Source organism: Dreissena polymorpha, chromosome 5 (genome assembly GCF_020536995.1).
Source record: "Dreissena polymorpha isolate Duluth1 chromosome 5, UMN_Dpol_1.0, whole genome shotgun sequence".
NCBI lineage: Eukaryota > Metazoa > Mollusca > Bivalvia > Myida > Dreissenidae > Dreissena > Dreissena polymorpha.
In genome coordinates this window covers 507421-520859 of record NC_068359.1, presented here as the reverse complement: position 1 = coordinate 520859, position 13439 = coordinate 507421, and the positions used below count along the sequence as shown (strand labels likewise).

Sequence of the window (13439 nt, the reverse complement as noted above, 5' to 3'; positions counted from 1 at the left end):
AAATCTCACAATGAATTACATAGATATGGCCCGGAAAAGATCACTTATGGCCATGTTTGACCATTGAACTCAAAGTGTGACCTTGAAGTTGCAGATATCGACGTAATTCTTTCGCATGACACACCGTCCAATGAGGGTGAACAAATGTGCTAAATTATTTTAAAATCTTACAATGAACAACATATTTATAGCCCAAACAAGCTTATGTATGGCCTGTTTTGACCTCTGAACTCAAAGTGTGACCTTGACCTTGGAGATATCGACGTAATTATTTCGCATGACACACCGTCCAATGATGGTGAACAAATGTGCCAAATGAATTTAAAATCTCACAATGAACAACATAGTTATGGCCCGGATGAGCTCATTTATGGCCATTTTTGACCTTTGAACTCAAAGTGTGACCTTGACCTTGGAGATATCGACGTAATTCTTTCGCATGACACACCGTCCAATGATGGTGAACAAATGTGCCAAATGATTTTTAAGTCTCACAATAAATGGCATAGTTATCGCTCATTTATGGGCAACTCCAAGTGTGACCTTGATCTTGGAGATATCAACGTCTTTCGCATGACACACCGTCCCATGATGTTGAACAAATGTACCAACTCATTTCAAAATCTAACGATAAATGACATTGTTATGGTCCGGACAAACTTTCGGTTTAAAACGCACTAAGTGACCCCGTGACCTAGTTACTGACCTGGCATGATCCATATTCAAAATTGACCTAGACATCATCTAGATACAACTTCTGACCAAGTTTGGTGAAGATTGGATAACATTTTCTGTACAGACAGACTGACCGACCGACAGACCGACCGACAAAGTTAGTCCTATATATTGGTAATGGGGGTATAATTAAATGATTTTAGGAGTACTTAAGCAATCTTGTAATTATAATTATAAAATAACTATAGTACCTGTAGAACAATTTAAAATATAAAAGTACAGCTTTTATATATTATTTAAGTAAAATGAAACTTCATTTTAATTATAGAAAAACAAATCAATATTATTTGTAAGTATCGAGTTAGTCTAAGCTTTCCTTTGTTCTAAAGTTTTTACAAAAGATGATTAGCAGCATTATTTCATGGTAATTTCTGGAAATTTTTAACTTATTTTAAGTTACATACACAAGTTACAGTAGGGTAAATGTGAAGGTCTAAATGAGCCACTGATGAATATGTATATTAACATTAATCAGCTGAAAACTTGTAATAGTTCACCCGTGTTTCCTACCAATGTCCTGTGGCTGCCAATAGTCCACATCGTACAGTCCGGTTGACTTGGTCAGTACACTATTTGAGCCTGAATGCCCACTCTCTACAGTCACCTCTACCTCTTTATCGCCCAAAAACTTCTTCTTGGCTTTGTCAAACAGGCCTACAGTTATAAATATTACAATTTGAGTAGTTTATAAAACATTAATACAATTTAACAGTGGTGAAAACATTAATGATAATGTAAATAGTGTTGACAATTAATAATATAATATTGCACACATGTTTATATGCACACTTAATGTCACTTTACTAATCATATATCCATGAGTCATCAGTATTACATACATAAATTAATAATAAGGGCTGTTTGTAAAACACGCATGCCCCCCATATGGGCTCTCCGTTGTAGTGACAGCCATTGTGTGAATATGTTTTTTGTCACTGTGACCTTGACCTTTGACCTAGTGACCTGAAAATCAATAGGGGTCATCTGCCAGTCATGATCAATGTACCTATGAAGTTTCATGATCTTAGCCATAAGCGTTCTTGAGTTATCATCCGGAAACTTTTTTACTATTTCGGGTCACCGTGACCTTGACCTTTGACCTAGTGACCTGAAAATCAATAGGGGTCATCTGCGAGTCATGATCAATCTACCTATCAAGTTTCATGATCCTAGGAATAAGCGTTTTTCAGTTATCATCCGGAAACCATTTGACTATTTCGGGTCACCGTGAACTTGACCTTTGACCTAGTGACCTCAAAGTCGATAGGGGTCATCTGCGAGTCATGATCAATGTACCTATGAAGTTTCATGATCCTAGGCATAAGTGTTCTTGAGTTATCATCCGGAAACCATTTTACTATTTCGGGTCACCATGACCTTGACCTTTGAACAAGTGACCTCAAAATCAATAGGAGTCATCTGCAAGTCATGATTACTGTACCTATGAAGTTTCATGATTGTAGCCATTAGCGTTCTTGAGTAATCATCCGGAAACCATTTTACTATTTCAGGTCACCGTGACCTTGACCTTTGATATAGTGACCTGAAAATCAATAGGGGTCAACTGCGAGTCATGATCAATCTATCTATCAAGTTTCATGATCCTAGGCATAAGCGTTCATGAGTTATCATCCGGAAACCATTTACTATTTCGGGTCACCGTGACCTTGACCTTTGACCTAGTGACCTGAAAATCAATAGCTCTAGGTCATCTGCGAGTCATGATCAATGTACCTATGAAGTTTCATGATCCTAGGCATAAGCGTTCTTGAGTTATCATCCGGAAACCATTTTACTATTTCGGGTCACCGTGACCTTGACCTTTGACCTAGTGACCTGAAGATCAATAGGGGTCATCTGCCAGCCATTATCAATCTACCTACGATGTTTCATTATCCTAGGCATAAGCGTTCTTGAGTTATCATCCGAAAACCATTTTACTATTTCGGGTCACTGTGACCTTGGCCTTTGACCTAGTAACCTGAAAATCAATAGGGGTCATCTGCGAGTCATGATCAATATTCCTATGAAGTTTCATGATCCTAGGCCCAAGCGTTCTTGAGTTATCATCCGGAAACCACCTGGTGGACGGACCGACCGACAGACCGACATGTGCAAAGCAATATACCCCCTCTTCTTCGAAGGGGGGCATAAAAATCAATTTGAATAAGGAAAAATCAAAGGGCTTGCCGATGAAAAGTTCTTACCTTTCAAGTGTTAACATTTCAAAAGAAATGGAATCAAAATAGCAAAAGCAAGACCAGTAATCTACAACCTAACAGTTAAACATAACGCACCTCTTAATTGGTTGAGTGTAGCCTTATCTTCAGTACTGTGTGCTTCCTCAAAGTGGGACTGTAGCTGGGACACTGTGCCTAGCTCCTTCATACACATAGGGCACAGGAATCCCTCTAGAATCTCACCCCCAGAGGATGCCATTGTTTCTGGAAAAAATAGATGTACTTCATTATAAACTAGTTAAGATTTTGCATAATAATTATTCGCTAGGGCGTAATAATGATTAGCATCATGCTTTACATGTTAACAACTACCATATATTATTCCATATTATCCGAATCTCGTGTATCGCGGTCTAATTAACGATCGCGACACACGACGCACGAAGCGATACTCGATATTTTACGCGATAGTCGCGGCGACGCTTGATATTTGTACAGTTCAAATATCGCTGTAATAATAACGCCTGTCGACTGTCGCGCTTTCAAAAAATCAGGGGAGACAAAAAGGGGATATTTTTACGTCATCAATTATGTGAATCATGTCGTAAATATATATAATATATAAAAAAAATATATTTTTTGATATTATATTATTTTATAATAATATTTATGTCTGGTCAGCAAGAAAAAAGGTATATTATTGACATAGAAAGCTATTCGCTTCTTATACTTTAATCTGGCAATAAATAAATATTTAATATTACATAAATATTTTATATAAACGTATATTTGATGAAAATCGCTTGGAATAACGATTTTGAATATAACACTGAGTTCCCTAGGTTGAGTTATAAGTTGTTGGATTCTACGGTTCAACGTGCATTACGTGCTTTTTGTTTAAATCATATTAGACAAGCACAAAAGTAACAGTGTGAACTTTATCTGAATATTATTATATAATAGTCAATTATATTATATCTGGAACCCTGTTAAGCAATATGAAACAAACGTTTTGCCCCCTGCAAAAGCGTTTTTGTTAGCCAATATAAATATTATAAAATTGTTGTTTGCACTGTATGCAGTTTTATTCATGCCGATAATTTATTTGATAAAGCATTATAAAAGGTATCTAAAAGGTAAAACAATACCACCACCAAAAATACAGTCTAATTTATGTATCAATAGACTGGACATTAATGTTGCTCGTCAATAATCTGGATGACCTATAATTGATGAGTACACATGTACTGAAAAGAAATCTGGTTTTATATTGATATCTTACTTGAAGTTACACGTTATCTACACATCTGCAATCCTATTGGATGGGATACAGATTATAATGATATATTATCTTAAAATTGATAAAACATTTACCCCATTATTCAAATTTCTGAATGGTTTTAAACATATATCCTTGTCAATATATATCAAAATTATTATGAAAATTAATTAATTTGTACTCGGTTTACTAATGCTAGAATAATCTTTAATAAGTTTGTCGAGGACAGCCATATTGATAATAAATGGTTAAAAATTACTGTAACACCGTTTAAAAAATATCTCGCAAAATATCGACTATCGCTTCGTGCTTCGTGTGTCGCGGTCTGAAATTAGACCGCGATACGCGAGCTTCGGATAATATGGGCGATATTTGAATAATAAAATATCGTGCGTCGCCGCGACTGTCGCGCAAAATATCGTGCGTCGCTTCGTGTTTCTTGCGTCGCCCTTTGAACGCGAGACACGACAGACGAAGCGGTACACGATATTTTACGCGACAGTCGCGGCGAAGCACGATATTTTGCTCGACAGTCGTGGCGACGCACGATATTTTGCGCGACAGTCGCGGCGACGCACGATATATTCAACACGATATATCGCCTTTTAGGCTACCTACACAGGGGCGATATTTTGTAATACATTCTCGTGCGTCGCTTCGTGTATCGCGCAAAATATCGTGCGTCGCCGCGACTGTCGCGCAAAATATCGTGCGTCGCCGCGACTGTCGAGCAAAATATCGTCACTCGTGTATCGCTTCGTGTGTCGTGTGTCGCCCTTGATAAAAGAAGGGCGAGATTATAGATGGAACTATCCGGATTCCGTAATATTTCTTTAAATTTTTGGTTCTATTTTACCTATTTATCATGGAAATACCTGACGTAATAACAAATAAGAATGAAAGACACTGTTGTTGTTTTAGTTGTGACTACAGTTAACATTTATAGATTTTGGTGATTCTGAAATGAAGAAAAGTGATGATTGTACGTTCAATAATTGATCCGATATATAAAAAAAACAGTGTACACACGCATTTTATTATTCCTTTAGCTAAGTTTTGCAAGAATATGTGTTTCCTGCAACAGGCTATTGTCTAAAAATAAATTTTAATGAACATTTTTTTTTTATTTTAATTATTTAATTAGTAAGCTTTGCTCACATACAGCAAATATGGCAGTCACAAGCTTACCTAAAATATGGGTGGATAGTAGTAACATTTTGACTTAATATGACCTTTAAACAAGAAGGCAGTCAACATTATTCAGACGCCACATACCAATATTATGGAAAACCGCTTTGAAGTGGTCAAGTCAGTTGCCTGCTGTCTCTTATTGAAACTATAGGTATCATAAATTTATTATTAATGTGATAATGTTGGGTCAATGTGTAAGATAGAAGAGTTTTGCGCTTGTATTCCTTATATAAACATTTAAGTGGTTTGAAACATTTATTTACTCTTATTAATCTTAACAAGACTATTGCCAAGCAATATAAGTCCCCTATCGGCTCCACCATTGTCAGAAATTCCAGATTTTTTATATATATATTTGTTGCCATAGCAACCAATTTTTTTATTTGGGAACAAAATGAAATGAAGTGCATAATGTCCATATTGCCATCTATCCATGTTTCAAGTTTCAGGAAAAAATATAAAGAACTTTAAAAGTTATTGCAGGATCCAGAAAACCACCATTTTCAGCAGTATTTCTAGTCTATTTGTTGCCATAGCAACCAGAATTTTTTACGTCGGAACAAAATGAAATAACGTACATAATGTCCATATTGCCATCTATCCATGTTTCAAGTTACATAAAAAAAATATTAAGAACTTTAAAAGTTATCGCAGGATCCAGAAAAACCATAATTTTCAGCAGTATTTCTAGTCTATTTGTTGCCATAGCAACCATAATTGTTGACGTAGGAACGAATTGAAATGACGTGCATAATGTCCATATTGCCATCTATCCATGTTCCAAGTTTCATGAAAAAATATTAAGAACTTATAAAGTTATCGCAGGATCCAGAAAAGTGTGACGGACGGACGGACGGAGACAAAAACATAAGTCCCCTGCGGTGAAACCGGTAGGGGACTAATAAGACTAAGAGTCTTAATATTCAACTTCTGCAACAAAATGAATGCACAAGCGTTATTAACTTATTGTTATAAACTATTTTCGTTTCGATATATGTTCAATAAAATTTAAAATGAAATACCACCACAGTTGTATAGGTGTGATCGCTCCAAAGATATACCTACAATTTACAAAGGCGAAACAACTTTTGAGAGTCCAGAGGTTGTTCCAATTTGACAGTGGCCGCTTACATCAATGAGAAGAAAACTTCCTCGACACAGTTTTCTCCCTTTGTGTTATTGTTGTCATTGACAGTACACATTGCTTGAGCCACTCAATACGATAAGTTTTCCATACTCAACCAAACGATAATGGTATGCGGTTTCGGAGCACATAAGACGTGTAGACTTATCCTTTAGATAGCTGTCCACCATAGTACCTAAATCATGCGCTTTAGTTAGAAATTTCTGCGCCATCAATGAGGGGAAAATATTCACTGATCTCAGTTTAAAGAAACGATTTGAGCCAAAGGAAAAGGAACATGAAGGTTATTTCGATAGTTGTTATACTTTTATTTCATTTATCTTTCGCAGCCATATTAACATTGAATGCCATATAAGAAATCGTCAAAGGTTATTACTTATTACATGTACCATTATTTGTCCCCTACCGGTTTTACCGGTGGGGACTTATTGTTTGTGCTCTGTGTGTCCGTGAGTCCGTCACACTTTTCTGGATCCTGCGATAACTTTAAAAGTTCTTCATTTTAATGTAATAAATACATTACCTGCTATCTTATAGCTTTCTCCTTTCCAATAGGAATTAACTCATCCGGAAAATTAACTGGGAACCGGCTACCTCCATACTGCAATATAGACTATGTTAAACATAGTGCAATGCAACCCAGGTCAAAACCAGTAAACAGCCCTGAATATTGTTTCCGAATCGACCAGGTGTCTTTTACGGCTCTAAATTGAAAATTGATTTTCGATTTACTCCACTTTGTTAAATGTGGTTTTGAATAGATAAATTGTGTTATTTATCTTTTTACTTCTCATTCGGATTTTTTTATGTGGATTTAATGGACTTTTGTTTCATTTGTAAAGGTAAGCCATGCTTGCTTTTTATTGAACAATAGTTTATTTCTACCATGCTGGGCGTTTTCAGGCGCGAACGAGCACGTGTAAAACGTGTTCTTTGTATTTGTTACGAGATTGTGCTAAGCGTGTTCTTCTAATACATTGACAGAGTGTTTATCATTTGCGGCATTGCCATTTTTGTGCAATAATGATTTTAACATTTTACACATGACAATCTAATTGATGGTCATTTTTAACCAGGTTTTTCGAAGAAAAAAACGGGTTATTAGATTGGCGAATGTCGGCGGGCGGGCTGGCGGGCGGAACAAGCTTGGCCGGGCCATATTTCTGTCGTTCATTGTCAGATTTTAAAATCATTTGGCACATTTGTTCACCATTATTAGACGGTGTGTCGCGCGAAAGAATTACGTCGATATCTCCAAGGTCAAGGTCACAATTTGAGTTTGAAGGTCAAAAATGGCCACAAATGAGCTTGTCCGGGCCATTACTTTGTCGTTCATTGTCAGATTTTAAAATCATTAGGCACATTTGTTCACCATCATTAGACGGTGTGTCGCGCGAAAGAATTACGTCAATATCTCCAAGGTCAAGATCACAATTTGAGTTTGAAGGTAAAAAATGGCCATAAATGAGCTTGTCCGGGCCATAACTTTGTTGTTCATTTTCAGATTTTAAAATCATTTGGCACATTTGTTCACCATCATTAGACGGTGCGTCGCGCGATTGAATTACGTCGATATCTCCAAGGTCAAGGTCACAATTTGAGTTTGAAGGTCAAAAATTGCCATAAATGAGCTTGTCCGGGCCATTACTTTGTGATTCATTGTGAGATTTTAAAATCATTTGGCACATTTGTTCACCATCATTAGACGTTGTGTCGCGTGAAAGAATCACGTCGATATCTCCAAGGTCAAGGTCACAATTTGAGTTTGAAGGTAAAAAATGCCCATAAATGAGCTTGTCTGGGCCATTACTATGTCATGCATTGTGACATTTTAAAATCATTTGGCACATTTGTTCACCATTATTGGACTGTGTGTCGCACGAAAGAATTATGTCAATATCTCCAAGGTCGAGGTCGCCACAACTTAAAATAGATTAATTTTGAAACAACTATGTAACTATGAACAATCAGTAACAATGCACATTTTGATTTTGAGTTTTCTCTCTTTATCAGACTTTTTTATGCCCCCCTTCAAAGATATTGTTTTGCACATGTCGGTCGTTCCGTCCACCAGATGGTTTCTGGATGATAACTCAAGAACGCTTAGGCCTAGGATCATGAAACTTCATAGGTACATTTATCATGACTGGCAGATGACCCCTATTGATTTTTAGGTCACTAGGTCAAAGGTCAATTTCACAGTGTCTTGAAATAGTAAAATAGTTTCCGGATGATAACTCAAGAACGCTTAGGCCTAGGATCATGAAAATTCATAGGTACATTGGTCATGACTGGCAGATGACCCCTATTGATTTTCAGGAAACTAGGTTAAAGGTCAAGGTTACAGTGACTCGAAACAGTAAAATGGTTTCCGGATGATAACTCAAGAATGCTTACACCTAGGATCATGAAACTTCATAGGAACATTGATCATGACTGGCAGATGACACCTAATGATTTTCAGGTCACTAGGTCAAGGTCACAGTGACTCAAAACAGTAAAATGGTTTCCGCATTATAACTCAAGAATGCTTACGTCTAGGATCATGAAACTTCATAGGAACTTTGATCATGACTGGCAGATGACCCTATTGATTTTCAGGTCACTAGGTCAAAGGTCAAGGTCACAGTGACAAAAAACTTATTCACGCAATGGATTCCACTACAACTGACAGCCCATATGGGGGGCATGCATGTTTTACAAACAGCCCTTGTTTTCTAATTGAAATCAAGGTCAATTTTACACAAGGGGGTTAACAATACACATTTTGAATTGTCTCCCTTTATCAGACTTTTTTCAACTGAAAACCTGGTTTTGTGACAATTTTGTCCGTTGTTTATTTTTCGATTGTTTTTAATTAAACTTTTGTTTAATTTATGATCTACGGCAATGGTATTATACATATAATTGACATTTTCTTTTACAATTATAACTGCGAGAATGTTAATTATTTTCATTATGGAAATCATTGTATGTGCCGTATCATAATCTATGACCAGTTTATGGTTGAATATGTTTTGCTCTTGTTTTTCATATATCGACTAAATGATGGTCGCAGATACAAGAGTTGAAAAGATCGGACATTGGCCAAGACGTTGACCGAAACGGGCTTTTTATGCTGGCAGTCGGTCGATGTCAGACCATATGGCTCCCGCCATACTTCTTTCTTGGGCCATCCGGGCAAGACGTTGAACGAAACGGGCTTATGCTGTCAGTCGGTCGACGTCAGACTATATGGCGGCCGCCATACGTCGGTCTTTGCCCGAGGACGTTGATCACGGAGCTTTGACTCTGCATTGATCGACGTCTGACCGGCCGGTCCGGTCCGCTCACCTGTCCGGTCTGGTCACCGGCCCGGTCCGGTCACCGGTCAGAAGAAGAAGAGCTTTGGCTCTGCATCGATCGACGCCTAACCGGCCGGTCCGGTCACCGGTCCGGTCATCGATCCGGTCCGGTCACCGGTCAGAAGAAGTAGTTTTTCATGATCATCGGACTATTCTTCTTCTTCGTCGAAGGACTCATCACCGTCAACGAGCTGCCACCATAGATACAACAGGATAGACATCGGACAAGCCTCTTCGTCATTGAGCACAACAGGATAGTCATCGAACACACCTCTCCTTCATTGAGCAGTTCTCGGCGTCGATACGCTCGTAAGCGATCACGTCAACGCTCACGGAGACACAATTTTAGGAGACCTTATTTCCAGCCTAGCCAAACAACATTTCGGCATCGCAGGTATATGGGGCGTCGCCACTTCTCACGTAGGCGTTAACGTACCTACTGGTCATATCGACGGTCCCCTTTTTTTTCCTTTACGGAATATCATGTCTCCATTCCACGTGTGTTGGTTCCCGTTATGGCATCCACACATGTTGCATTCACCGAACTGTATTTGTATACGAACATTAGTTCGTTTAACTTTCAGGTTTCGGTATTAGATGTTCATCTCTCCACTACGACTACATTGGACATTTTGTGCTTATCAATACTGATAATCTACCGTTGTTGTCCGGTTTACATTATCAGTTAGATGACTTCGTGGATGGTCATTCTACTGCATCAGATATTTCCATTCTGAGGCAGTCATATTATACAGGTCCGGTCCGATCAACGGACATCGGTCACCAGTCACCGGTGATATTACTGATCACTGGTCACTGGTCAGAATAAGTAGTCGTTCATCATCTTCGGATTATTTTTCCTCCACTTCTTCGTTATCATAATCGGACTATTATTCCTCCTCTTCTTCGTCATCTAATGACTCTTCGTCGTATGCTTTAATGATGTCTCATCGCCATCGGATTGGACGTTTGACACGCTCTTCTTTTCCGAGCAGTTCTCGACATAGATATCAGACCATATGGATTCCCCCATATTGCGGTCTTTAACCGGTAACGTCACCGGCCACATTATGACTGGTCTGTTCACCTGGCTACAGTCACCGGTCACTGACCGGTTCGGTTCGGTCACCAGTTACCAATAACCGATATTACACTGTGTTTTCATCGGTCATATTTTGTACCCTCACGGGTATCTTCTACATTACCTGGTTGTATAACCCTGGCTATCATTCTATTGAATCCAATGTTTTATGGATTCAACAATCTACGTTACATTTTGTGCTTTTCAATACTGATGTTCCACTGGCAACCGTTGTTTACCAAATCATTTCCGCTGACTTGGTCTATGGTTGATTTTCCTCACCAGTTAACATTGTGTACACACCGGTCTTACTGACATGTGTACTAACGCGAAAGGAATTGTGAGTAGCACTTCTTTTACGAGTGAAAAGTGAAAGCGAAAGAAGGTCAGGTTATCGTGCTTCTGATAATCGCTATCAGTCTTAATAGTGATTCAAAATCACATTTTAACATTATTAAATAACATTTTTTTAAACAACATTCCGTTTTAAACACACAATAAAAAACGATCTTTCTTTTATTATTAACATTAAAATTCCTGCGCAGAACTACTTTGGCGGAAGCATAATTCCCCAAACCAGGGGAATGTGATGCGTCCTAGTATAGAGGTGACTATAACGTAGTGACGTCACCATCTATGTATAGAATGCACCAGTTAATCCATTCTGGTGCTGGATATGAACTACTTATATTAGAAGAGTATGAAATACCCCTATCTGTTATTTCTACTTCCATCTCAGCCGGCTACATGCAGACTACTGGTCTTGCAGATGGCTCGGCTAAAGCGGGCTCGGAGTTTAACATTAAGGTCGAACATAACTATTTGACCTCTATTAATCAGATCTATAATTTATGTTCGAGACCCTAAGGATGAAGTTTTAAACCGCCTTTACCAGTCACTGTCACGGAACAGTTGGGACACAAACGTGACTCTAGCAGGATTAGCAAGACGACATTTCGTGTCGACTTCTGCTTTTCTATTGCTCCTACGACAGTGCATGTTTTCAAGTTACTGGAATCAACAATATTGCTGCTCCATCGTCATTGAAAGTTCCTTAGGACATGACTTAGCCTAAACCGCTTGATGGCGGTAAAAGCTACTAGTCCCCTGTACCTGACCCGACTAACAATTTGGATGTATTTTTTTCCAAATTGCCGGGTCAGATTTCTGACCTTATCATACTTTCGCTTCCTATGCCAGTTGTTTTTACTACAATCTCTGTTAGAGAATTGATAACTGAGAGAGGGCTGATACATAGGATTGCCTACCAGCTTGACCGCATGGCGGCAACAGTCTTGTAGATGGCTTGGGAGCTATCGAACTTAGATCTGGAGGGACCTCATCTTCTCTTTTCATCTTCAAGATTCCCTTGTTGGAGACAAGATTATTAGAAAGAACAACATTTCCCTCTTAAAGTTCTTCTTCTATTACACTTCTGGCCCTAACAGGCCGTCTTCCTATATCTGGTCTAATTCCTATCGGAATTCGTCTGGTTAGGATCATTGAAATAAAGGGCTTAACCAAGCAAGATTTGAAGATTTCTAAGCCTTCTACCGGCAAGGGTGGACCTCCTTAAGTTTACTCCTGGGGTTTTCATCTTTTTCTGCCACCACACCTTCGATGCCGGAGATACCACTTTTAGACATATTTCCGTACTTCGCAAATCGATGACTTCACGACCTTTATTTTCCAGGATTTTAAAGGCGCCTTTTTATTGGTTGAAGAAAGAGGCTACTGTAGATAGGTCATAGACTTAAAAGTGTTCAACACTTTACTATTCAACCAAATTTAAAGTATATTGGGAGTGGGAAAGTTCGGCTTGCCAAGATTTCTTTCCCCACCCATCCTTGACTAATGGTTCCGGCCACCGGTCGGTATTTACCGGTCTGGTCACCGGTCTTTCTGCTGAGACGTCTTTTCTTACGTCTGTTTCAGCTTTATTTTTATGTTTATTGGAGTTAATCTCAGGATTATTCAATGACACAGATTTCCTTTTTTCATTATTTCCCACTATTCAGTGGTGTCTAGACTAGAAGATTATCTTGGCAAGAGTATAGCTTTTTCTACCACAACCTTCCTTACATTTTATACAGATGTGAGCAGGGAAGGTTAGGGACGATCACCTAGAACCACTTATCCTGATATTCTCTAGTATGTGGTATCCTAATGAATTTCACCTGCACATCAACATCGTGAAAGCGAGCATTCTTTCTAGCTGTTTTTCATTTACAACACATTTTCACGACTCCTTTGCGATGGTTTCAACTAACACTACATCGGTCGTGGTTAACTTCCAGACACAGAGGTGAACATATTATCACTCCTTGTATCTGGAAACCAGGAACTTATTCGTTCTTTGCAAGAACATCAATTTTGCGTCTATGTCGTCTCAAAGCCCTGTTGGATGTTTTGTCTTGCAGTTCTTTCTGTCGAATAAGTTTTCCGTTCGGTTTAAATGAAATGTGATTTGCACATGCGCGGCAGT

General features: G+C 38.5%; 3 protein-coding genes across 20 annotated transcripts in view; 1 reads left to right on the top strand and 2 right to left on the bottom strand.

The window, feature by feature from the left end:
- LOC127881948 (uncharacterized) overlaps positions 1-13439 on the top strand; it is a 220875-nt gene that overhangs the window by 92423 nt on the left and 115013 nt on the right. The gene's annotated exons all lie outside the window — the stretch shown is intronic.
- The window catches only part of LOC127881951 (PRA1 family protein 3-like), a 140119-nt gene that overhangs the window by 55902 nt on the left and 70778 nt on the right, over positions 1-13439 (bottom strand). The gene's annotated exons all lie outside the window — the stretch shown is intronic.
- The window catches only part of LOC127881939 (rabenosyn-5-like), a 96527-nt gene that overhangs the window by 31996 nt on the left and 51092 nt on the right, over positions 1-13439 (bottom strand). For 2 of the 18 annotated variants that reach the window (XM_052430187.1, XM_052430188.1), the window contains exons 3-4: positions 3033-3110; positions 1246-1389 (exon numbers count right to left, since the gene is read on the bottom strand). The exons of 13 other annotated variants lie outside the window; for them this stretch is intronic. In XM_052430187.1, the coding sequence (XP_052286147.1) occupies positions 1246-1389; positions 3033-3110 (222 nt within the window). Of the gene's footprint in view, positions 1-1245; positions 1390-3032; positions 3180-6407; positions 6510-13439 lie in introns of those variants that run through there. 3 more of the 18 variants (XM_052430190.1, XM_052430189.1, XM_052430186.1) reach the window with 3 other exon arrangements.